We start from the raw sequence: 25,823 nt of genomic DNA, 5'->3' as shown, positions 1-25,823 counted from the left end.
TGGTCCAAAACAAAAATATCCAAATGTGAATGGAAAATTAAGGAATAATAATATCTGTCCATTAAACAGAAGCACATGAAGAAGGAAGAATGGATTTATGTTGAAAACTTTTTGCTGAATTGAAATCAGGGAACCTATCAGGTTCCTATATTACAATGTAAGCAGTTTATTCCCTTATAAATTATTCACTCATGTTTATGCTTTTGTGTTCCTATTGACTCATCTGTTTGCACTTCAGAGTTTCTTTGTGGCTCAAGTCTTTTCATTGGGAATGCGTGGATGTCCTCTCTTTTCTTTAAAGGACCAAATTTCCAAATCTAAATAGGATTATACTCAGTTTTGCTGGGTCAGTTGCTCTTGATTTTATAGCCTTTGCCTTCTAGAATGTCTATTCCAAGTCCTCCGCTCTGTTATGGTATTGGCTGATAAAATGTGTGTGATCCTGATTGTGATTCCCCAAATTCTTTCTTTCTGGCAGCTCGCACTATTTTCTTTTTTTAACTTGGAAACTCTGATTTTGGCTATAATGTTCCTGAACATTTTCATTTTTGGGTTTCTTTCAGGAGGTGACCAGTGGATTCTTTATCTTTCTAACTTTGCCCTTTTATTTTAAGAGATCTGAACAATTTTATTTTATTTCTTGAAATGTTAATGTCTAAGCTCTTTTTTTTATCTTGACCATGGCTTCCAGGCAATCAAATCATTCTTAAATTATCTTGCCTTTATCTATGTTCCAGGTCAGTTGATTTTTTGCTACAAGATACTTTATATTTTATTCTGTTATTTCAGGTATATTTTTTTTAACTTAAAACAAATATTTCTTATTGTCTTGTGGAGTTAACTGATTTTTCTAATTTTCAGGAAATCTGTTGCTTGGGTGAGATTTTGTGTCTCTTATTGTAGTTAAGGCAGAGAAATCCAGGTGATCTGCTGTGAGAAATCTGAAGATATGGAGATAACTTTGAATTTGGGAATGATTAGGGAAGACTCCTGCAGAGGAGTTTGCATCTGTGTGGATTCTTGAAGTAAGAGAAGACAATTTAAAGAGAGGCATTCTTTTATTTTTTAAAGTTTTCTTAATATCTTTTTTTTTACATAATCTGCACTCCCTTTCCCAAGTTGCTAATTCTCTTTTCATTTCTTTCTGTCGTAACACTCATTTCTTTTTCAGTTTTTTATTCTTGTACTCCCATTTATAAAAATATTTTTAACTTTTAAAAAAATACTTGCCTCATTTCTCCTAGGAATTCTAGTTGAACTTATGCCCAAGCTGTATTTTTCTTTGAGACTTTGCTTGTAGATGTTTTAGAATTATTCTCCCCTGTCCCCAGATTGAACTCTTCCTTATGACAAAGAATACTTATTAAGCGAAAAATATCTCACACAGTGCTTACGTTTGACAATGTATAAATTTTCTGTCCCTGTGTTTCTTCTGTGAATGAAAAGGATGTTTCATTATCTGTTCTCTAGGCCCTTCATTGGTTTTTCTGTTGCTCAGAGTTCAGCTTCCTTTTAGTTGTCCTTTAATTTACATTGTTAAAGCTCTTTCAGTATTTCCCTGAAAATTTTTACTGCAAAATAATAATAAGCTATGACTTCCATGTACGTATTACTGGGTTGAGGTTTTCTTTCTTACTTTTTTTTTTTTTGGTGGTAGGAAGGAACCACAGGAAGTGCTAGGAATATTGATTGTTTCAACCAACAGCTTATACCGTATAACACAATAGGTTCAAAATGGTTATGCAGCTCTCTGAGTTGTACCTTGCCTGGTACCAAACCACTTTTTCCTTCCTAGTGGCAGTTAATATTGAGATGTATGACCTCATGTTGTAGAAGTTTAGCTCCACCTGCTGACAGTGTGTGGTAGTAATTTAAAATTGGGATTCCTTTTTGTTAAGTGTTCTGTGGATTCCCTAGATCAGTATTTTACTATCAGCTTCCTGTATTTCTTGGAAGTTTTTCTGTATGATTTCTTGGAGAATGGTTTTGTTTGTCTTTTTGATGATTTTTTTTCTGGAAAACTTGTAATCCTTAGATTAGTTCCTTGTCTAAGTATTCTTTTTTTAAAAAATCCATGTCTTCTAAGCTTTTCTTTTTGCTGCTTTGGGCTGTTTTCCCCCTTCTAACTTTGCATTTTTGCAAAGTATTTCTGTTATCTTTTTGTTGTAAAGACCCTGTTGTTGCTGCTAGTGTCTCTGTCTTTTGTTCCAAATTTACTAATTTCTGGCTACATGGGTTAATTTCTTCCTTAAGAAGTGTAATTTCTTTCCTTATTTCTTTTACATTTTCCCTTAATGTTGCTTTTCTGAGCCATTCTGAAGTTCTTGGAGGTATTCCATTGTTGTTATAGGAGGCTTTGCAGAATTTATCATGATATCTTCACCATCCTTGGGGAATTTTGACTGTCTTTTTTGTACAAAGTACTCGTTCTTTCATTTAGATCTTTTTATAAAAATGCTTTTTCACTTCTTATTTAGCTTTTGTATGTCTTATCATTTAGTGCTCACTTTTCTATGGTATCTTTGCTGAAAATCTACTTATTGCCAGTCCTTTACCTTCAAGCACTTCTGGTACTTTTGTGTCCCCAGCCTTGCATGATTTTTCTCTGTTTTGTCACAACATCAAGGTTTAATGAGCTCTCTTTTCCTCAGATGGTGAGTGTTATCAGTTGAAAAACTACTAGACGGAGATCCTGATTAGTCACAGTAGTAAGATTTAATTATATTTTTTAAAATCATTCTTTCTCTGGGGCAGCTAGGTGGTGTAGTGGATACAGTGCTGGCCCTGGAGTCAGGAAGACCTGAGTTCAAATGCGGCCTCAGACACATAACACTCACTAGCTGTGTGGCTTTGGGCAAATCAGTTAACCCCAATTGCCTCATATAAAAAAATCATTCTTTCTCTTCTGGGCTTCCTAGCCCACTATAACTGATTTTCCAGCCTAATCTCTTTGCTAGAGGCCCAAAGTCCTGATTGTGAGGGGTTGGAGGAGGATCCTTTAAGACCCAAAAGTAAAGGTACTCATAGAAGCCTTTGTACTTGACTTTTTCTGTTCTCATTCTTTACCTAGGTGCTGTGCCTGTTTCTTCTTGTACTTGTGGTGTGTGCTTTCATTTATTTTCCTAATTCCTGAATTTTCTGCGTTTTGGTTGGTGCTTTTTAACTTGTATTATTTGGTGAGATGAAGGTATATCTGCCTTAAGGAAACTTCTTACTTTGAAACCTTATTTTTTGGTTAGCTAGGACTTAACATTTCAGCAAGGGGCCAGGACCAACTGATGTCAGTCTCATGAAGCATTAATTTCCTTTTTTTTTTTTTAAATTTCCCTTTTGTGATTATTTTTCTTAAGAATTGCTGTTGGCTTAACCTTAGCAGTTACTCTGAGGGTCTTAATGCTTGTTCTCTTTTACCACAGAAACTTTGTTTAGCAATGTTTATTCTTATGGCCTTTAAGGTGTTTGCCTTCACTGGGTATCTATCACTGAAGGAATTCTTTGAATTTCCAGAAATGTTGGGGTGGGAGGATTGTATGCACAATTGAAAAACTGAGCAGGCATTCTCTTTACATGCTGGTGTCCAAGAAAGATTGAAGCTCTTTGTCCCAGATGATGAGCAGCTCTTGGTAGGGAGGCTAAGATTGTAACACAAAATTTGGTTCCCTGGAGAAGTTCATCAGCATTGAACCATTTCACAGTGGCATGCTTGCTTGCCCAAGTTCTGGATAATGGATGATGTTCTTGTGCTTTCCCAATCACCAGTGAAGTGAAACAAGGCAAGCTTGCTCCCTTGCTTTTTAGCATGATGTCTTCAACCATGTTATCAAATACCTTCAATGAGGATGAACATGACATCAGTGTCAGCTACCACACTGTTGGTAAATTTTTCAGCTTGCAAAGACTACAAGCCAAGACCAAAGTGGAGGGAGTGTTGGTGTGTGATTTTTTTTTGTTTGCAGATGATTGTGCACTCAGTGCAGCCTCTGAAGCTGAGATGCAACAAAGTATAGATCGATTCTCTGCTCCTTGTGCTAATTTTGGTCTAACAATTAACACCAAGAAAACACAGGTACTCCATCAGCCATCACCACACCATCTATACGTAGAACCATTGGTCATAGCAAATGGAGAAGTTTTGAATGCTGTGGATAAGTTCACTTACCTTGGTAGTATACTTTCTAGGGATGTACACATTGATAATGAGATTGATGCACGCATTGCCAGAGCTAGCTAAGCATTTGCGGGGCTCTGAAGGAAAGTGTGGGAGAGAAGAGATATTAGACTGGCTACTAAACTGAAGGTCTACAGAGCTATTGTGCTGACCTCATTGTTGTATGCCTGTGAAACCTGGACTGAATTGCTTCCATTTGAATTGTCTTAGGAAGATTCTGATGATCACCTGGTAGGATAAGGTATCAGACACTGAGGTCCTTTCTTGAGCTAAACTGCTAAGCATCCAAACTCTATTGAAGAGAGTGCAGTGGGCAGGCCAAATGTATGCTTGCCTAAATTTTATGGAGAAGTCCCTCAGGACAAGTGTTCACATGGTGGTCAGAAGAAGCGATACAAAGACACTCTCAACATCTATCTTAAGTAATTTGGAATTGATTGTGTGACGTGGGAGAGGGTGTGCCCTCATCAGAGAAGGTACTGTGCTTTATGAGTGAAGCAGAATTGAAGTTGCTCAAAAGAAACACAAGATGTGCAAAGTTAGAGAATCCACCCCACATGTTCACATGGACAATTTATTCCCGACCTATGGTAGAGCATTTTGAGCTTGTATTGGTCTGATCAGCCACAGTCAGACACATTGTAACTTGATTCTAACATAGCGATGTCATTTTGGTCGTCTTCAAGAACGAAGGACAACAACCAATAGAGGATGGAGTTCTCTGTGGATTGTTTGAGGCTTCTTGTTTGAGTACTGCTGTCCACTAATCTCTTTTTACTTTTCTAGTTTTCCTTCTTTGCTTCTCTTAACCTGAAGGGTACTTTGTATAGAGTCTGAATAGTAGTGAGTTTGATGATGAAACTCAGGAGCTCCTGAAGTCCTCATAGCCCTGGTTTCTGTCATTTTTTTTTAGCTCAAATGTGAAAAATTAATTTTGGTTTATGACTTTATTCTTATCTCCTTTAGTAGTATCCCTATAATCACTCTGTTTACTCTAGTTCATCCATTAAGTTCAAGTGTACAGCCATTCAAAGTGGAAGGGTCTGGATTTGTGGTTTTATTGGTTTAGGGAACTCCCAAGTGAGGAATCGCTTTCTACTGACTTGGGCCAGCACCTTTTCTGAACTTAGGCTCTTAGAGAGTTACCTGAGAGTACTGATTGCTTAAATCAGTTGTCCAGAGTCACATAGCTACTATTTGTTACAGGAGGAACTTGAATCAAATTATTACTGATTTTAAGGCCAGCTGTCTATCTACTATGCCATACTGCCTGTCAAAACTACATATAATTGAATTAAATTTTTAGAGTTTTCCCCTCACTTTATTCAGTTAGTGGGGCACATTTAACAATCCCAGATCCCATTTTTAGTCCAGAAAAATCCCTTCCTTGAGTCTTCCTGACATTAATGTCACTATTCTTGTTAGTTTATCTTATTTTCACTTGGCACATTAAGTGCTTAATAAAGGCTTTATTCACTCATTCATTTCCTTTTAGGTTTCTAGAGAATTGAAAACTATAGGAGTTTATAGTTGTAAGGAGCCTTAGAAACTATCTAGTCCAATCTCCTAATTTTACAGATGAGGAAATGGAAATTGAGGCTTGAGAGTACATAAGTGATTTATTTGTAGGAGGTCAAAGACTGGGGACTCTGGTTTAGTACTTGTTTCCTGAATCCCATTCCAGAGTATAGTACTATACTATGAAATAGTATTGTATAGTAAAGTACTTTGAATGTTTTAAGAAAGTTAAGGGACTAATAAAGGACAAATGAATATACTATACATTATAATTTATTTTAGTATGATGTAGTTATACTGTATGCTATAGTTGTATTTTACACTCTTGTGTAGACATATCATCACATATACTTGTAAGTCTTTTGGGGGGGGTGACATCTAAAACTGCATTTTGGGGAGCATGATGATAAAACTTAAGTAGCCATAGGTTTCAGTACCTTGGAAAGGGGAATTTCCCCGTTTATTGATTTCTGCAGTACTCTTAGTTGCCGATAGGTGGGGGGGAGATTAGTCAATGTATGAGTAGCTCTATGAACTGAGAATGGCAGGAATCCTATTTATCTTAGACCTACAGCTATGGAATATTTAAAACTGTTATGAAATCATTTGTTTCCTTCACTAATTTCTACAGTGTTGAAGATAGTACCAAATAAAATCCTGGTCCAGTATTGGATACATGTCTATTAATATTATTTCTCTCATCCCCTTGTAAGTCTTTATAAGCAAATCATAAAATTGCTCCCAGGTGGATCCAGAAGGACACTTATTTGTAATTCACTTACTTTTTTTTTTCTTAGTCCCTCATTCTTATTTCTAATTATTGGTGCCTTAATATTCCCTGTAAGTCTAATGATGAAATTTGACTTAGCTTCAAGTTTGCAATTAAATCTCATTTGACTTTCTCACCAGTTGCTTATTTTCTGAGAAGGCTTTTTAAGTCATACTCCCTGGGTTTGAATCCTGACTCTGCCATTTAATTCCCCTGTGACAGTAGGCAAGTCATTTCATTTCCCTGGACTTCATTTTTCAGTCTCTACAGGCCTTTCCAGTTCTAAACCATGATTCCCCAACTGAAAGCAGTCTCTTCTTCCTCACATTTAGTTTCAGTACTTTTTCTGTATTTTGTTCCTTTTACAAAGTACCTGGTGAACTCAATAAGCCTTTATTAAGTGCATTATGCTAGGCATGGGGGATACAAAAAAAAGCCCCCCCCAAAAGTCAGTCCCTATTCCAAAGGAGTTCACAGTATAATGGAGAAGACGACATGAAAACAACTTTGTACAAACACAGTATATGCAAGATAAGTTGAGGATAGTCTTAGAGAGAAAGCACTAAGACTAAGGAGGCCTAAGAAAAACTTCTTGCAGAAAGTAGAACTTAAGCTGAGATTTGAAATAAGCAGAGGAAGCCAGGAAATGGAGATTAGAAGGGAGAAAATTCCAGGCATGGGGAACAGCCAGTGAAAACACTCAAAATCAGGACATTGAGTGTCATGTTTGAAGAATAGCAAGGAGGCTGGTATCACTGGATCAGTCTACATGGAGGGGTATAAGATGTAAGAATACTTAAAAGGTAGGTTTGGAAGAGCTTTAAAAGTCAAACAGAGCATTTTCTATTTGATCCAGTTGACAGTAGTGAACCACTGGAATTTATTGAATAGGGTGATGCTGTGGTTTAGGAAGATCAATTTGGCAGCTAAGTGGAGAGACTTGAATCAGAGAGACTAACCAAAAGGCTGTTTCTTGAGTCCAGATGTGAGGCAATGAGGACCCGCACCAGGGTGGTGACCGTGAGAGAAGAGGATGGTTGGAGAGATGTTATAAAGGTAGAAATTTGACAATTGATTGGTTAATAAGGGATGAGGGAAACTGAGGAGTTGAGGTTGAAGAGAGGAAGATTTAGGAGGAAAAATAATGAATACTATTTTGGACATGTTGTTTAAGGTGTCAAAGGGACATAGAATTTGAGATTTCTAATAAGGAGTTGGAGATTTGATTCCAGAGATAAGGAGAGAGGTTAGGCACAGGAGTGGGGAACTTTTATTAAGGGGGTTTCAGTCAAAGGGCCGCTCTTGAGGACCTAGAGGACCACGTGTGGCCTTGAGGCCACAGGTTCCCCACCCCTGGGTTAGGGCTAAATAAGTAGATCTGAGCATCGTTAACCTGAAGGTAATTGAACTCATGTGAGCTAATGGGATAGATCCCTAAGTGAAATAATGTAGAGGGAGAAAAGAGAGCCGGGGACAGAGCCCTGGTGATCCCCAACCATAAGCAGGTGTGACCTGAATAAGATCCAGTAAAGTAGACTGAGAAGTATCGATTTTGTATCACTCCTAGCAACTAAAACAGTGTATTTTACATCATCTGCTACACTCTCTTCGTTACATCATCAGATTTTACAGATTTAACTATCCTCTTTTTGGAATTGACATATCTGTGGCTCTACCCTAACTACCTGAGGAGCTCTACTCCTATATTAGTAATTGCTTATTTCAGATGGGATGTCCTGAAAGTCATCTTAAACTCAACATAGGCAAAAATGAACTTAATATCTTTTCCCACAAACTTTTCTTCTTATAATCTTCCATATTTTTGTTGAAGATACTACCATCCTTTAGTCTCTGAAGTTTTTAAGCACCTCTTTAGATTCAGCTCCTCACTATCCCTCATATCTAATCAGTTGTCAATCTTGCCTTTTCTACATTTTCATTCTCCTATCTGACCCTTCTTCTCAACTCATACAGCTGTCACCTTAGTTCAGACCCTCTCACCTAGATTAAAAAATTTTTTTTCATTTAACCAGTATTTATTTTCTATCCCTTTCCTGTCTTTCCCCATTCACTGGGGGCAGAGGAAAGGAGAGCAAAAGAAAACTCTTGTAACAAACATTCAGTTAAGCAAAACAAATTCCCACATTGGCCATGTTAAAAAAAAGTGTCTCATTTTATATATTTAATTTGCCACCTCTCTTTTAGCATATGGGTAGTGCTTTTTATCACTGATCTTCTGTAATCATGGCTGCTCACTCCCTACATTGATCAGAGTTCAGAGTTGTTTGTTACCACAATGTTATTGTTAGAATATAAATTTTCTCCTAGTTCTGTCCAACTTACCCTGTAAATCTTTCCAAATTCCTCTGAAATCATCCCCCTTCATCATTTCTTACAATGCAATATATGCTTTATATTCACATACTATAATTTCTATAGACATTCCCCAGTTAAAGAACACGTCCCTTGTTTTTACTTCTTTGCCACTAAAAAAAAAGCTGTTATAAATACTTTAGTACTTATGGATCCTTTTCTTCTTTCTATGATCCATTTGAATTATAGGCATTGTAATGGTATCACTGAATCAAAGGATTTAAATATCATTTGGGGCATAGTTTCAAATTTCTTTCCAGAATGGCTAGTAGCTCCATTAGCGTAGCATTAATGTGCCTTTTTTCCCAAAGACCTTCCAACGTTTGCCGTATCTGTTTTGTCAACTTTGCCAATCTGATGCATGTGGTGAAATCTCAGGTTTGTATTTCTCTGATATAATTTGCAACATTTTTTCATATAGCTATTGGTAATTTGAATTTCTTCCCTTGAGAACTGCCTTTTCATATTCTTTCATCATTTATCAGCTGGGGAATGGCTTTTATTATAAATTTGACTCAGTCCCTTATATATCTTGAAATTGAGACCTTTATCAGAGAAACTTGTTGCAAAGATTTTCTTCCCCACTTAACTATTTCCTTTCCAATCTTAGCAGTTATTCTTTTTGTGTGTGCAAAATCTTTTAAATTTTATATAAGTTAATTTGTCCATTTTATCTTCTGATTCTTACTATCCCATGTTTCGTCATGAACTCTTCCCCATTCATAGATCTGAAAATAATTCTTTCTTGATCCTTCAATTTGTTTATGATATGATCTTTCCTCACCCCACTATAATTGGAATCTTTGTGTTTATAGAACTTTAGGCTTCTAGATTCTTTTGCTTCTGTTCATGTAGATGTTTTTATGTTGTCTCTCTGATTAGACTGTGAGCATCTTGAGAGCAGGCACTAGGTTTTCTTTTTTGTGTTTTTCTTTGTATCTCCAGCATGTAGCACAGTGCTACATGCTTAGTAGATACCCAATGAATGCTTGTTGACCAACTGATTAGAAACAAGGGATTTGCAGCTTTCAAGTTAGGGGAGATACACTTCTGTGCAAATAGAATATCAATTATAGTGTAGCAATATAAAATCATAGACTTATGGATTATAATGAGATTTTATTGCATTGGTCTTTGGGTTGTTGATCTGTGGCCTAATTACCTTACTTTCAAGCATTTACATATTTTTTTGCTATCCATAATGAAATAATTATTTTTAATATTGCCAATACAGTCAATTCTTAAGAGTGATTTGAACTTAAGGTGTTTTTCTTTCCCTCTATTTTAGGAATATTTTAGTGGATAAGCCAAATGACCAATCTTCACGATGGTCTTCAGAGAGCAATTACCCTCCCCAGGTAAGAATCTGATTTTGCTTTATAGGTATAGGATGGTTTTCAGTAGTCATAAGTCCGGATTAATTTAGCACCATCATCTCTTGAAACTTAACTGGGTCATTTGACACCTAGAATTTGTTGCTTCTTTTGTAAAACTTCTTCACAGAATACTCATTAAATTTCCCCTGTTCTTATATGTTGGAAAAGTTTTCTTGTGGTTTGATGGAAGTTAACTTGCAGTATTTTTTAGAATCCTCTTTGCTTTCTCTATATCAGTAATGGAAATACTGATTTTACATAGGACTCCCATTTCTTCACATGGCTTTAGGAAATTTAGTTGATGCCTATTTTTAGTTGATGAATTTTAAAGTTAGTTGATGTATATTAAATTTTAGCCTCTCTGAAGTGTAAGAACTTTTATTGGGGCAGAGGTTTTGATTTTATCTTATCTTGATTTTACATATGTTGTCTTCCTTTTTGCCTAATTTAGTCCATCTGTAAATTATAGGAATTGTTAGTAGATTAGAGTTTCATATTGCTGGCTTTGAGATGAAGTTGATTCTGTGAGGCAGCTTTATAGTGAGAAACAAATATTTATAGTAAGTTCTTTTGGGTATTTGATTAACTTAACTTGGATGATGTTAGGACCTTGTACTTTTCTCCTGACAGAAAAGATCCAAAGTTGTCTGCTGTTACTGAATTCAGTGCAATGGGAAATAACGTTAATAATGAATTTTAGAGAAGTTGTAGTGTAATTCATTGTCTTGTTCTTTTTGCATTATATATATCTTTTCCTGGCTTGTTTGTATTAAATGGTAGGCTTTTTGCACATGTTTTATTTTTCTTGTCTTAATTTTCCATTTTACTTTATTTAGTTGCTTATCTAGCCAGTTTGCCTTTTTCTCATCTTAATTGAAAAAAAATTGTCCTTACTGTTAGAAATTCTTCACTGTGATATTAAAGTTTTATATTTAGTTATATTCTGAAGAACAAATAAATTTTGTAATTTTCTTTTATTCAGACTTGAATTTTTAATTCAAAGGTAGTCATTAAACATTAGATCTTTCCTGCCTTTGCACTGTTGTAGTGGAATAACTTTGTTTTAACGTTGTTTGATTTTATATATAGTAACACACCTCTGTAGTTTAGAACGAGAATTCTTAACCTGCAATCCATGAACTTTAAAAAAATATATTTTTATAGTTGTACTTTCGTGTAACTAGTTTTCTTTGTAATCCAGTGTGTTTTATTTTATGCATTTAAAAAGCATCATTCAGAGAAAGGGTTCACAGACTTCACCACACTACCAAAGGAGCCCATGACGTAACTCCTAGAACTCCTGATCTAGAATTAAAAAGAAACTCTTCCTGCGTTAGTTCCCCTTCTGCCTTCTTGTGGAGCTGAGAGAAGGGTAGGGAAGCTTCTCTGCAGCCAAAATGTAGGTTACAAAATCTATGAACAAGTACATGCACATAAATCATAGTAAGCCTTTCAGTATCATTGCATCTATTTTACATGTAATTCTAATAGACTTTATTATCATCTCCTTTCCTAGTTCCCAGCAGTGTAGAAGTGTTTCTATATATAGAGACAGAAGATCAGGGAGTTGTTAGAGGCAAACAACCTGGAAGAGAAAAATAGCATTTGGATATCCTGAAAGCAGAAAGAAATGGGAATTTAAAAAAAAAAGCAGAAATAATTCAAAGGATATGGTAGCTTGGGATTATTTAGTATAAGGACAAAAGGCCTTCCATATTTAAAAAATGATTTATTATATTGCCACACAGTAATTACAGCATATACTGTTCATAGTGATGAACACGAACAGTTAAATTATCATCTCTTAATTCTTTTAAGAAAACCTGAGTTTTCTTAAATGGAAGAGACTCCCCTTATATTAATATATTTAAGGAAAATTTCCCTCAAAAATTTCTAGAAAGGAGAGGATGCCACATACTTGGAAAAAATAGGATCTATTACTGTTCCCCAAAAAAGACAAAAAAAAAGTAAGGAAAACACTAGTAACTATTGACTCATATGCCTACTTTGCATTCTGTATAAAATATTGATGAGAATTAACTGTGTATCATGTAGTTTATAAGACATAAACTTGATACATACCCAAATGATGCTTTTTACTAAAGTTGGAAAAGTGGATTGGCAGACTTTTGCAAAAGATATTCTGTAACAGACCACATTATTACAGTTACTTAGTTGACTAGAAGGTGTAGAGAATAGTTTCTCAGGATTCTTATCATTGTTTTCTGTAAAAAAAAAATTTGATTTACTAAAGCAAAATGTCACCGTAAAGCCTCTCCTCTAACAGTGTTTCCTTTGCATGTGTCAGAGTAATACACAATTCCTTTAAGAGTATAACAACATAAGCATTGTTCAGTCACCTTTGTATTAATATTAATTTAATCATGGAGAGCTGTCTTCACCAAAGATATTTGCCACTGACGTGGAACACATTCCTGTTCAAAGGCTAGGTGGAAGAGAGCTTCATTCTCTTTGGATAATTTCTTTCAGATGATCTGTTTGTGGATAATGTTATGCTGAATTCATTGAACACAAACATTGTAAAGCTTCCTAAGTGAATTCCATAATCACTTACCTGTTTGGGTTAATTATACATACTGGAAAAACCTGTTGTTTTCCAGACTATGATATGCAATTGAATGGATAACTTAGAGGTCTGGCTTGTCAAAACCTAGTTGTTGAACAGACTCCATGGATGAACAATGAAGGGGCTCCCAATTGAAAAGGAGACAGTGAGCAGACTGGCTTGCCTTTGGAAATTGTTCAAAGCTTTTTAATGGGCTTATGGTTTCTCTGTGAAACAGATGCCTCATTTTTTCATACCAACATAGTGATGCTGTATAGTTGAAGTTTTGGAACTACCATACTCTGTAAAGAATTAAAGTTAGGGATCACCAAAGGGCAGAGGGAGAAGGGTGATGTGTGGTAAATGTGCATAAGCTGCAATGTATTACCAACAAAGAATTACTGAGGAGAAACCATGTAAAGGATATCGTCAGAAGGATCTGTAATTGGTAAGTTTTGTGAGTTTGTCATATAGCAGGAGAGGATTAGGTGGAATGCTTCATTGATAACCACATAATGTCAAGAAATCCAGAGGAAGAGGTATAAGAATAAAGTTGGGTGGATTTCCTGTGGAGAGTTATGGGCAGGGCTTGTACAGGGTGAGGAGAAATGAATGGATTGCAGTCTGTACCCACATTAATGAGTGGTTCTGTCATAGTTCTTAGACATATCAAAGTATACATCAAAAATAGTTTATGTAAAGGAAGGTAGCCTCTTGTATTGGAAAGACTGTTCTACTGGATCTTAAGAGACCTGTGTCTCTGAAGAGTTACATTGCTGCCACTAACTGCATGTGTGACCATGGGAATATCACTTCTCTGGGCTTTATTGAGAAGATGAGTTGGTAGTTCTGTAGATAATCTTCAGCTGGCCCATTCAGCTCTAAAACTTTGCAGTTTTAAAATTTGGTGCTTAAAATGGCCAACTTTATTCATCTGGAAAAATGACTTTGTGAGCATCTTGTTCCGTGATGCTGAATAAATGAGGTTTTATTGTATATCTTATTGAGAAAATGAATATTGTTTTATTAATAGATTCTTGACCCTTCTGAGTAGTTGGTGTTCAGAATGGTAGTTTCTTTTTTCAAAATACAGTTTTTTACCTATGTGACTTATTTTTATCCTCCTTTAAAAAATTGACATTCCCCACATTCTCATACATTTCATAGGAGGACTTTTTCCCCCCCGATTATTATTTTCTTTTCCCATGCCAAATACTCCAATAGTAAATATGAAGACTCTCATTTAAACTTCATCTTTTATACCTACTCTCTGTTTTGTATTTATGTATGTTTATATTGCAAGTATTGAACTCATTGTTAATTTGTCATCTTTGTTATGAAAATTTAGCCACAATTCACTTTACACACTAAAAAATATTTATTGATACCTCTTTAAAAAACATCACCAACATTTTTACATATCATTCTGCTCTCCTTTTCCCTTCCCCCACCCCATCATGGATTGAATTTTCGCTTCTAACCAAGAAAAATAGTTAAGGAAAAACAGCTGATGGAGGACTCTGTCTGCATCAACATTCTGCCCCTTTAGACCCTCTCTTCTGCGAAGAGGAGGAAGCAGTGCTTCATTATCTGTTCTCTGGAACTAAAATTGATTATTATAATTACTCAGAGAGCAACTTACATTTATTGTTCTTTTCAATTTCACTATTGTAGTCATTGGATATGTTTTGCTTATGTTCTGAATATTTTACATCTATTTATAAAAATTTTCCTATGTTTATCTGAGTTCCTCATATTATTTCTTATTGCACAACAGTGTTCTTTTACATTCATATAACCTAGTTTGTTCATCAATTTCCCAGTTGATAGACACACATTTTACCCAAATTAACTTTAAATCAGTAATTTCACCCTTCCTAAGCAGATGCATTTCATAAAGGCCATAGCCTAGGAAAACATAGTTTTCAGATAAACTGGAACATATTCTTAGGTTAATTAAAATTGGGACAGGTAAAAGAAATTTTTTTAACTGTTATACACAAGATCTGTTCGAAGTCCATTATTGTTATTTTGATCTCTTTCTAAGAAAGGTTATTTAAAAGAGGCATACTTTATAACTTTGTCATTAGTTGCTAGTCTGACAAACCATAGTTTCATGTATGCTTTAAGTACATACATGACTTTAGTGATTTGTTGTATAGATTGTGTGGTATAGTAAATGGGCTGCTTATTAGGAGACTTGAATTTTTCTTACTCTAGTATAGGCCTCATTTTTCTCATCTGAAAAATGTAGGGGGTGGTGTATTAGGCCTCTGCTTTAGCATTCATGATTATTTGACCTATGGAATTAAAGACAGATTAATATACATATTTTGTTAGATTACCAGGTACTAAATGTACCTGGTAAATTTTTAGGCTTTGTTTCACAGTATTTTGTCATTTTTTTTTTAATGAAAAGGTTCACAAATATTATTCACTTTAATACCCCCCCCAGCCAACACACACACGCACACACACGTACACACACACATGCATGCGCGCACACACACACACACACTCTGAAGGAAGGTGCATTTTCTCAGTTTTGCTCTGAGGTCAAGCTTGGTCATTATAATAATTATGTAATGTTAGGTTTTCTTTTTATTGTTCTTTCCATTTACATTGTATTCATCATGTTTATTTTTTTCCTGGTTCTGCTTACTTCACTCTGTATTAGTTCCTATAAGTTTTCCTATGCTTCTCTGAGTTCTTCATATGGTTGATTTCTTATGGTGCTATAATTCCATTACGGCCATGTACGAGAGTTTGTTTAGCCATTTTCCAATCAATAGGCATCTGTTTTATTTCCAGTATTACTGTTTTGCTGTCACAAAAAGTGTCAGTGTGATGTGTATATATATATATATATATATATATATATATATATATATATATATATATATATATATATATATATATATATATATATATATATATATATATAATGTATATATGTGTGTGTGTGTGTGCGTGTGTTTATATACACATACAGAGAGAGATTGTTAGTGTCTTTCTGTCTTTGACTAATTATCTAGTGCTAGACTTGGAGTGTGAATCAGGAAGTTCTGGTTTCAAATTTTGCGTTTGACACCAAAGAAGAAAAACTTGTATGTAGCACGTACTATGTTTGATTTCTGACTTTGTCACTCCCTATGGGATATTGATTGAGTAAAGGAAAGGAAAAGAAACAAAGTTTTATACAGCACCTACCATGTGACTCGTGCTGTGCACTTTACAAATATTATATCATGTCATCCTCACAACAACTTTGTTAATTAGGTGCTATTATGATCCTCATCTTATAGTAGAAAAAACTGATATAGACAGAAGTTAAATGACTGGCCCAGGATCACAGAGCTAGTGAGTATCTGAGGCCACATTTGAACTCGGGTCTTCCTGACTCCAGGCCCATTGCTCTCTCAACTGTGTTACCAGTTAAATAAGTCTAATAAATAATAAGTGACTCTAAATTAAGTCATGTAATCTGTTTTGGACTCAGTTTCCTCATCCACAAAATGAAGAAGTTGGAAGAGATGGTCTCTAGGTACCTTCTAGTGAAAACAAATATGATCCTGTGCTCCTTTTAATGAGAAAAAAAGTTCTTCCATTCTTGAGAACACCAGAATGGAAACCATTATGTTACTCATTCTCCTGATGGCCCAGTATAATCTGGGAGCAGGAGAGAGCTGAATACTGAATTTGGGGGATCATAGAAACATAGATTTAAAGTTTGAAGGGTTTTTGAAGATCTTATTGGTCCACCCTTTCATTTTTGCAGATGAGGAAACTGAGGCCTAGAGTGGTTAACCAGCTTAGCCAATGTGACACAGGTAGTGACAGAGCCAGAATTCAAACTGATGTCATATAGCTCCATGTCCAGTACTCTTTACACCTCATCATGCTGAATTGCAAACAGGATTAGATTGATAAAGATGCAACTTAGCCTCTAACTAATTATAAAAAACAAAACAAAACATACCCTTAATGTTTAGGAAAAGTGTTCTTAGTCAGTTGGTAAAATGATGGTAACATTTTTGTAAAGCTCTGCTTGGGTGGTCTTAGGATTCTCTCTTTCTCTGTCTGCCCTCCTCCCTTCCCCCTCTCCTTCCCTCTCTTTCTTCTCTCATAGTACTATATGGTACTGCTAAACCACTTCAAGGTATTATTCCTGTTTTGTTACTGTTGGGAAGTCATGACAGGTAAAGTGACTTTCCCAGGGTTATAGGCTACTAAGTGTCAGTTGTTGCTTCTCAACTTCATGGATGTGAATAGAAAAATGAAGTTGGATTTCCTCTTGAATATGTAGTGGGATAAATTGGATAGAGGAAATAGTCCCATGAGAAATTTAATTAGATCTATCACCTAATTAATTTGTGTGCTATACATGTAACTGTTTTTCACATTCTAAGGCCTTATTAACAAGTAGTGAAACACATTTTCTTTCTCTTCTCTTTATTTGTTCTCTGGTGGAGGTATGAATGAACAATGAAATGAGTAAAAGATAGGTGGCAGGACAGAAAAAGATGAAAAGCCATGGCTCATCCGCAGATTGGGTCATCAGAAGAAGTGAGGTGCTAGGTAAGCACAGATAAGTATCATTGTTCCAGTAAAAGCACAGAATTTACCAGTTCACAAAACCAAAATTATATTTGATAAACATTCCCTTTTATGGGACTTATGGATAAATTTTTATGGAGAAATGTAGTTGAAAAAATAAAATTTATATAGCATGAAAGTATGTTTCATTAACCTTAGGAGTGTTGAATATGATGTCTTGACATTTACATAGATGACTGTATTCCTATATATTTCAAAAATAATTATTGTCTTAAATAAGCAAAGTAAATAATTGGATGGGTATGGAAATTACATCTCTGACTGAAGACTCAAATTTCTTTTAGTGATTAAATTATGATGTACTAAGAATGTTTAGTAAATTATAGGAAGCCTTATAAGTAATATCTTGAATGTATGATGCTTGTGTATTATTATTATTAAGTTTTAAAATCATGATTGTGAAAAGGAACAGATTAATTGCTAGTTGTTACTTTGTGAGTTCTGTACCTATACGAAGAAAGTTCATTTTTATTTGGTAAGCATTTTAGACACGTAAGTAATGTTTTAAGAATAATGTGAAACAGAAATAATAATAGCATGATTTTAACAGTGGTTGAAGTTAGACAGGTTCATAATGCAGAATAAAATATTTATATACTCCTTGACTTAAAAGTAAACTTGTGACAGTTTTTATTTTTTGAATCAAGTAATTATTAAGTGCCCTCAGGAAGTGCTAAGAAAACAGTGGTTCTTCAATTCATTTTGTTTTGAATAGTTGATAATGTTCATCTGAATATCAGATTAAAAATAAAATAAACTACAAATAAATAAACTTAGCTTCTTCACAACATAATTTTTTTTCTTGTTTTAAGAAAAGTGAACAATTTTAGTCGGATGCTAGAAAAGGAAGCCAAGATTGCTAGACAGAAGCACTGTGCCCAGTTAGTCATTAATGTTTAAATGCCTCAGATACCAAAATCACAATAAAAAATTAAAATACACAAGTTCTGTGGAAGTTTCTTTAAGGAATCCAAACCCTGAGATTTTGATCTCAGAATTCGTCATTAAGATTGTGTAGTATAGGCTTAATTGTCATGTCAAATTTGCTGTTACTGTTTATAAATTGGGAAGCATCTTTGGAATATACCCTGGATACCAGATGTGTAAGTAGTCTTTTGTCCTATATTCCTGGATTTCTTGCAAGGTGTTCTAATGGGTTCTCCTTTTTCTTTGTTTTTTGCCTTGACCCAGTGCTGAGAAGAGGGAGCAGGAAACTGGGTAATGGAGTCAGTCCCTTTTAATTTTGTCCATCTGTGCACCACCTGGTCCACTCTTTTGTTTTCTTCTCTTATTCCTGACCTGTAACATGGACACATAATCTTTTTTTTTTCTTTTTCAAGTCTAATTTCAGTTATTTAACCAATACAATACTGTGCTTATTTTTATCACCCGTACTGGCTCTTATGCTATTGAAAGACGTCCTATTGATGTAAGCTTTGATGCCTCATTGGGAAGGTGACTTTGAATTCTTAAAGGCTGTCCCCAGTGGAGTATAATCTTTGCCAGACTGCACATCTATTGCTTATGAATAACTTAGCTAAGTTTGGAGAGCTTTCCACCAGATCATTAACTACCACATAAGGAATTATTTTAGGCCACACTGACTTATGAAGACCATCTCCTGAAGTACAGGCTGTATCTGCATGAGTTGTTCCACACCCTAGTAAAATCGCATATCTTCTTGAAATATTGAAGTAAGTGTAAACAATAAGATAACTAGTTAATTACAGTTGAAAATTATCTAGTTTTCTAAGTACTTAACTCTACCTTAGTTTCAAAAAGTTATTTTTAAGCATGGATTTTCTTCATGGATTTGTTGAATTCCTTTTGATTTTAAAATTTTTCATCTTTTGCCTTCAATAGAATGCTTAAATTTTCTGGGAAATTGATTCTGGGACAGAAGCTCGTGTTTTAAAATTGTACATATGTCATTTTCCAAATTCTTTGGTTTCCCCCTTCTCAAAAATACAGTGAGATCTTGTAATGATTTTTGATATAAAATCTCTTTTTGCATTTTTTTCTTTGTGGTGGTTTTTAGGATCATAATATCATTGCATTTTAGAGCTAGAAGGTACCTTAGAGGGCATCTTGTCCAGACCTCTAATTTTCCATTTTTTTTCCTTTACAACCAAGCCTCAGAGATTAAGTGACTTTTCCAGTAGGGGGTTTGACCCTATGACTTCCTAATTGCAAGTATAGTGCTTTATTCACTACATTTAGTCTTATTTAACTTTATATTCCTTATGAAGTGAAAAACTAAGCTAAATTGTTTCTGTCTACTAGAAATTTGTGGGTTTTTTTCTACTTGGAGATTATTTGTTTCTGATAATTCTGGAAATTTTTCTTGATCAGTTTTTTGAAACATTGGCCAAATTAATTTCCTTTTATGTTGCCTGAGACTCCAGTTGTTTTGGTGCTTCCTCTTTGTTCTGTCCTCTATCTATCACTTTCATCTACATTATTTGTAATTATTATTTTCTGAGTTTGTGTATTTATTTACCTTAATGTTCTATTTGCCATTCTATGTTACATTCTTATTAATCCTACTTTTGGTTCATCCATTAATGTTTCAAATTCTTTTGTTCTCAATTTCTATGAGTCTTGGCTTACTGGATATTTCTTATCTACTTTTAGTTATTTTAGTTCCTCTTTTGATTTAAAAAAAAGCTTAATTCTTTAATTTCTTGCGTGTTATCCATTTAAGTATGTCTTAGAATTTCAAATGTAGTTTCTAATACTACTTCTGATACTATTTCTATATGGTTTTTTTTGGTGGTTGTTTGCATATTATCCAGGAGTCTGCCTCTATCACTTTTTTAGTTAGCTGCAGATCTGTTAAGAATTCCTTGTTTCAAGTCTATAACATGTTTGGGTAGGTATCTGTCAACAAACATTTTATTAAATGCTTACTATGTACCAGGCACTGAGACTACAAAGAAAGGAAAGAATAGGGTCTCTGCCCTCGAGGAGCTCCCATTACAGTTGGGGAAACAATATGCAAACAACCATGTACATACAAGATATATGCAGTATGAAGGGTTAGGAGGAACAGGGACCAGCAAAGACCTATTGCAGGAAGGTGAGATTTGAGCTAGGTCTTGAAGGAATCTGAGGAAGCTGGGAGGCAGAGGTGAGAAGACATTAGGCAATAGTGAAAGGCAAGGAGTCTTGTTTGAGAAACAGCAAGAAGGCCAGTGTTTGCTAATACAAGGGGAGTGAAGGGTAAAGGGGAGCAAAGTATAAGAATAGAAAGGGTAAGAAGGGGATCACTTGTGAAGGACTTCCTGGAGGTAATAGGGAACCACTGGAGTTTTTTGAGTAGGCCTGTGCATTAGGCAGTCACTTTGACAGCTGAGAGGAGGTTAGATTGAAAAGGGAAAAGGGGAAAGTTTGAGGAAGGGAAATCAACCAGAGGGCCTTTTCTTGTGTGGGTTCACAGGATTTGCACCATGTGGTTTGGAGAGAAGGAGATGTATAGGAGAGCTATAATTTCTACCTTTACAAGAAGACTTGGCAAGGGATTGCATATGTGGGGTGAGTGCAAGAAAGGAGTCAAGGATGACCCTGAGGGTTTTGAGAATGATAGTGGTACCCTTGACAGTAATTGTTGTGGTTAAGTCGTTTTTTTTAGTTGTGTCCAACTCTTTATAACCCCATTTGGGGTTTTCTTGCCATTTCCTTCTCCAACTCATTTTACAGGTGAGGAAACTGAGGTAAACAAGGTTAAGTAACTTACCCAGTATCACATAGCTGGCAAGTGTCTGAGGTCAGATTTGAACTCAGAAAGATGAGTCTTTTTGACTCCAGGCCAGTACTTTATCCAGTGCGCCACCTAGCTGCACTTGGCAACAATAGATTAGAGCAAAAGAGAAGAGGGTTTTGGAGTTATGTGCTGGATTAGATAGGAGTGACAGAATAGGACCTTTAAATGGTGAGGCAGCATACCTTTGATGCTTTAAAAAAAAATGAAAAGATGATTTTTCCTGTTCCTGGTGAATTGGAATGCCAAATGTGTGACTTCTCATCCAGGGAAGACATGTGAGAAATGAATATAGACTGGCAGTGCTTAGGTATCTGTCTTTGTATTTGGGAGGCATGGAGTTATAAAATATTATTTAACACATTTCTTAATTTAAGCATCACAACCATTAACAAAGTTGGTTACGGTTTAATAACATGCATAGGCACATATACATTGAAATGATGAATATCTCAGACATACCCCAGAATTCAGAGGGAGTATGTAAAATTGAGTTTAGATTGTTGGTATGACATGCTTTATGGAGGGGCTTACATTAAGGTATTCATCATAGAAATTGAAGAAATATTAGTGGTCAGTCTGTTAACATAATACCACAACAAAGTGAAGAGTAAGAGTATGATTATTTATAGTATATCAACAGTACCTTGATTTACTTCAGTATTATTTGATTTTGTGAGAGAAGTGGATGAAATGTCTTCTTTCCTGCAGTCCTAATACATATTAGAGATGAAATAATGTATAAACCTAATTTTCTTCACTGACTTTTTCATATGTTTAGGAACATGGAACAATATCTTGATTCCTGAGGAACCATAAGGAAAGTGGAGGAGTACTGTTATGTTAATTATTATGGATTAATAGGCATCTAAGAAACTACTTACTGAGAATAGACACCATTTTGGATAGAGGGCTGCTAAAAGCTCTTGGGGCACCACCCAGTGTCAAAACTGGACATTGCAGCATATTTTGGTAAAGAAACTATTCAGTATGCTTATAGAATCATGGACATTTTTATTAGCTGAAAGGAACCTTTTAGAGGTTATCATTTTTATGTCTCCTGTCTGAAGTCTTTCCAAATGCATCTGTATTTTCCCTAGACTTTCTTCTAATTTAACAGTATCCAGTAAATGCTAATTTCTTCTAACTTAACAGTAGATTTAGAATTCTAGATTATAGGATTCCTCAGACTTAAGCATTCCACAAATTCTTACACATTATTTCATACTTAATTTGCTAGTTATTTAATTTAAATGTGAAGAAACTATTGGATCTTTTGTATAAGTAAATGAAACACAGCTTGGTGGTTTATAGTCTTAGAAAACTAGTTTTATAGTTATCCATTCTCTCCTGTGACTTTAATGTTCCTCCTTTGGAGGCACACAGGGTCTACTGAATTAATGAGAAAAACGTACTAATGAGGGAAAGTATGACTGAAGGGAATATTGTATTGCCAGATGTCAGACTATTATAAAGCATTAGTCATTAAAAACATTTTGTATTTAAAAAAAAAACAAACAGAAAAATAGGTAAGTGAAACGGTCTATGTAAGAGAGAAGCAGAAGTAATTGAAAAGAATACAGTGATTGAACCCAATGACATAAATTATTTAGGGTGAAGGACTTGTGATTTGACATGAAATAATGGGGGAATTGGAAAGCACTTTTGCAGAAATTAAGTTTAGATCAGCATCTTATACCATATATTACAACAAGCTCAAATTGATGTAAGACATAAAAAAGCCTTATAAAATTTTTTTGAAGAGAACAAATTAGATCCCTTTCATATCTATGACTAGGGGAAATTTTTAACCAAACAAGAAAAGGTGATCATAAAGACCAAAAAAGACAGTTTCCATTTATACAAGATTAAAGAGGAAATCAGTGAAGACAAAATAAAAAGAGATCTTGCATAAGTAAATTGCCAAGTGGGAAACATATTTGTGTCAGATAACACTGAAAAAAGACTGATATCCAAGAAAGATGGGAAATAGACACAAATTTGTATCAAGATCCATTCCCTAATAAATATATGGTCAAAAGATCAGAAATGTTTTCAAAAGAATTATAAACTGTAAATGACAATTTGAAAATGTGTTCCAAATCACTAATAATAAGAGAAGTGCAAATGAAAACAACTCTGAGGTTTTATCTCACACTGGACAAATTGGCAAAGATGATGAAAAACGGGAACTATTGATATTGGTGGTGTTGTGCGAAGACAGGAGCTGTTGTTGGATTTGTGAATTCATTTATCAGTTGGGACAAGAAAGTAATTAAATTCTTTATATCCATGAACCTCATAATCTCATTATTGGGCCCAGAGGAAATCAAAGACAGAGACAAAAGTCTAATGTATACCAAAATACTCATAGCAGCATTTTTTGTTAGCAAAGAAGCAATAGTCTATTAATTGAGTAGTCACTGAAAAAACCTGGTATATTGTAAAGAAGCAGCATGCTTCAGCTCTCAGAGAGCTGACTTCAGAGTCAGGAAGAATGGCTCAAGTCCCTATGTTATACTCTTTGAGCAAATCACTTAAATCAGTGTCCCATCCCAGACAGAAATCAGATTAATATAATCATGATGGTTTCTTCACTAGAATTTTCTGTAACACTTTAATGCCAGGGGTGGGGAACCTGTGGCCTTGAGGCCACATGTGGCCTTCTAGGTCCTTGGGTACAGCCTTTTGACTGAGTCCAAGTTTTTACAGAACAAATACTTTTTATTTAAGGGGATTTGTTTTATGAAGTTTGAATTCAGTCGTGTCTCACTTGAGGACCAAGAGGGACATGTGTGGTCTCAAGGTTGCAAGTTCTCTGCCCCTGGATCACTGGTATAGTCCAAAAATATGAATGTAATGGAATATTATTGTGTAGTAAGGAAAGATGAGTGTGAAGATCCAGAAAAACATGGGGCTACCTGTTTGACTTCTCATTTCTACCTTGATAACATGTCTAATATAAGTCCCCTTTTCTCCACTCACACGGTCACCACCCTGGTTCAGGCACTGCTTGCCTTGCCTGGATTGTTACTTTTCACAAACTGGTCCCCTTTTATGTCTCCAGTCTCCTCACTTTTCATATTCTTCCACATACTGTATGCTTCAGTAATACAGAATCATTTACTGTTCCTCACACGTAACACTTCATGTCCATGCCAAGGCACTGACTATCACCCATGCCTGGAGTACTCTTGCTTCTTATCTTTGTCTTTTGACATCCCTGGCTTCCTCTGTGACTCACCTTAAAACTCTCTTCTTAAACATATGTTTTTAAAACTTTAGGTTTGAAATTTTCTCTCTTCCTCCCTCCCCACCCACCCTCATTGAAAAGGCAGGCAACTCAATATAAGTTGTATGTGCAGTTATGCAAAACACACCTATAGCAGACATGTTGTGAAAAACTAACTCTATTTCCCTTAATCCTATCCTGCCCTCCCATTTATTCTATTCTTTCTTTTGATCCTGTCTCTCCTCAGAAGTATTTACTTCTGATTAACCCCTTTCCCAATCTGCCCTCCTCTGTATCATCCCCCTGCTCTCTTGTCCCCTTTCCCCCTCTAATTTTCCTGTAGGATAAGACAGATTTCCATACCCAATTGAATGTGTATGTTATTCCCTCCTTAAGCCAAATCCTATGAGAATAAGATTTCACTCATTCCCTCTCACCTTCCCCTGTTTCCCCTTCCACTGTAAGAGACTTTTCTGTTTTTTTTTGTGAGATAATTTACCCCATTCTACCTCTCCCTTTCTTCTTCTCCAAATATAATCCTCTCTCATCCCTTTTATTCTCCAGATATGACCCCTTAATCTTCAACTCACCCTGTGCCCTCTATCTATCTATCTACATATACATACATATAATTTTTTTCCTAACTACCCTGATACTGACAAAGGTCTCATGAGTTATAAATATCATCTTTCCATGCAGGAATGTAAACAGTTCAATCTTAATAAGTCTCTTATGATTTCTTTTTCCTGTTTACCTCTTCATGTTCCTCTTGAGTCCTGTATTTGAAAGTCAAATTTTCTATTCAGCTCTGGTCTTTTCATCAGAATGCTTGAAAGTCCTCTATTTCACTGAATAACCATTTTTTCCCCTGAAGGATTATACTCAGTTTTGCTGGGTAGGTGATTCTTGGTTGTAATCCTATCTCCTTTGACCTCCGGAATATTATATTCCATGCCCTGGTCCTTTAATGTAGAAGCTGCTAAATCTTGTGTTATCCTGATTGTGTTCCCACAGTACTTGAACTGTTTCCTTCTGGCAGCTTGTAATATTTTCTCCTTGACCTGGGAACTCTGGAATTTGGCTACAATATTCCTAGGAGTTTTCCTTTGGGGATCTCTTTCAGGAGGAGATCTGTGGATTCTTTCAATTTCTTTTGCCCTCTGGTTCTACTATATCAGGGCAGTTTTCCTTGATAATTTCTTGAAAGATGATGTCTAGGCTCTTTTTTTGATCATGGCCTTCAGATAGTCCAATAATTTTTAAATTCTCTCTCCTGGATCTATTTTCCAATGAGATATTTCACACTGTTTTCTAATTTTTCATTCTTTTGGATTTGTTCTACTGTGTCGTGATTTCTCATGAAGTCACTATCTTCCAATTGCTCTATTCTAATTTTTAAGGAAGTATTTTCTTCAGTAAGCTTTTGGACTTCCTTTTCCATCTG

General features: G+C 35.3%; 1 protein-coding gene across 4 annotated transcripts in view; it reads left to right on the top strand.

The window, feature by feature from the left end:
• The window catches only part of MKLN1 (muskelin 1), a 237,763-nt gene that overhangs the window by 13,774 nt on the left and 198,166 nt on the right, over positions 1 to 25,823 (top strand). For 3 of the 4 annotated variants that reach the window (XM_021002257.2, XM_021002254.2, XM_021002256.2), the window contains exon 2: positions 10,117 to 10,186. The exons of the other annotated variant lie outside the window; for it this stretch is intronic. In XM_021002257.2, coding sequence (XP_020857916.1) covers positions 10,117 to 10,186 — 70 coding nt within the window. The remainder of the gene's footprint in view (positions 1 to 10,116; positions 10,187 to 25,823) is intronic. 4 annotated transcript variants of the gene reach the window in all.

This window comes from Phascolarctos cinereus, unplaced genomic scaffold, assembly GCF_003287225.1.
Source record: "Phascolarctos cinereus isolate Bilbo 61053 unplaced genomic scaffold, phaCin_HiC Scaffold_1;HRSCAF=81, whole genome shotgun sequence".
Classification (NCBI taxonomy): domain Eukaryota; kingdom Metazoa; phylum Chordata; class Mammalia; order Diprotodontia; family Phascolarctidae; genus Phascolarctos; species Phascolarctos cinereus.
This window is presented reverse-complemented; position numbering and strand designations above follow the sequence as displayed.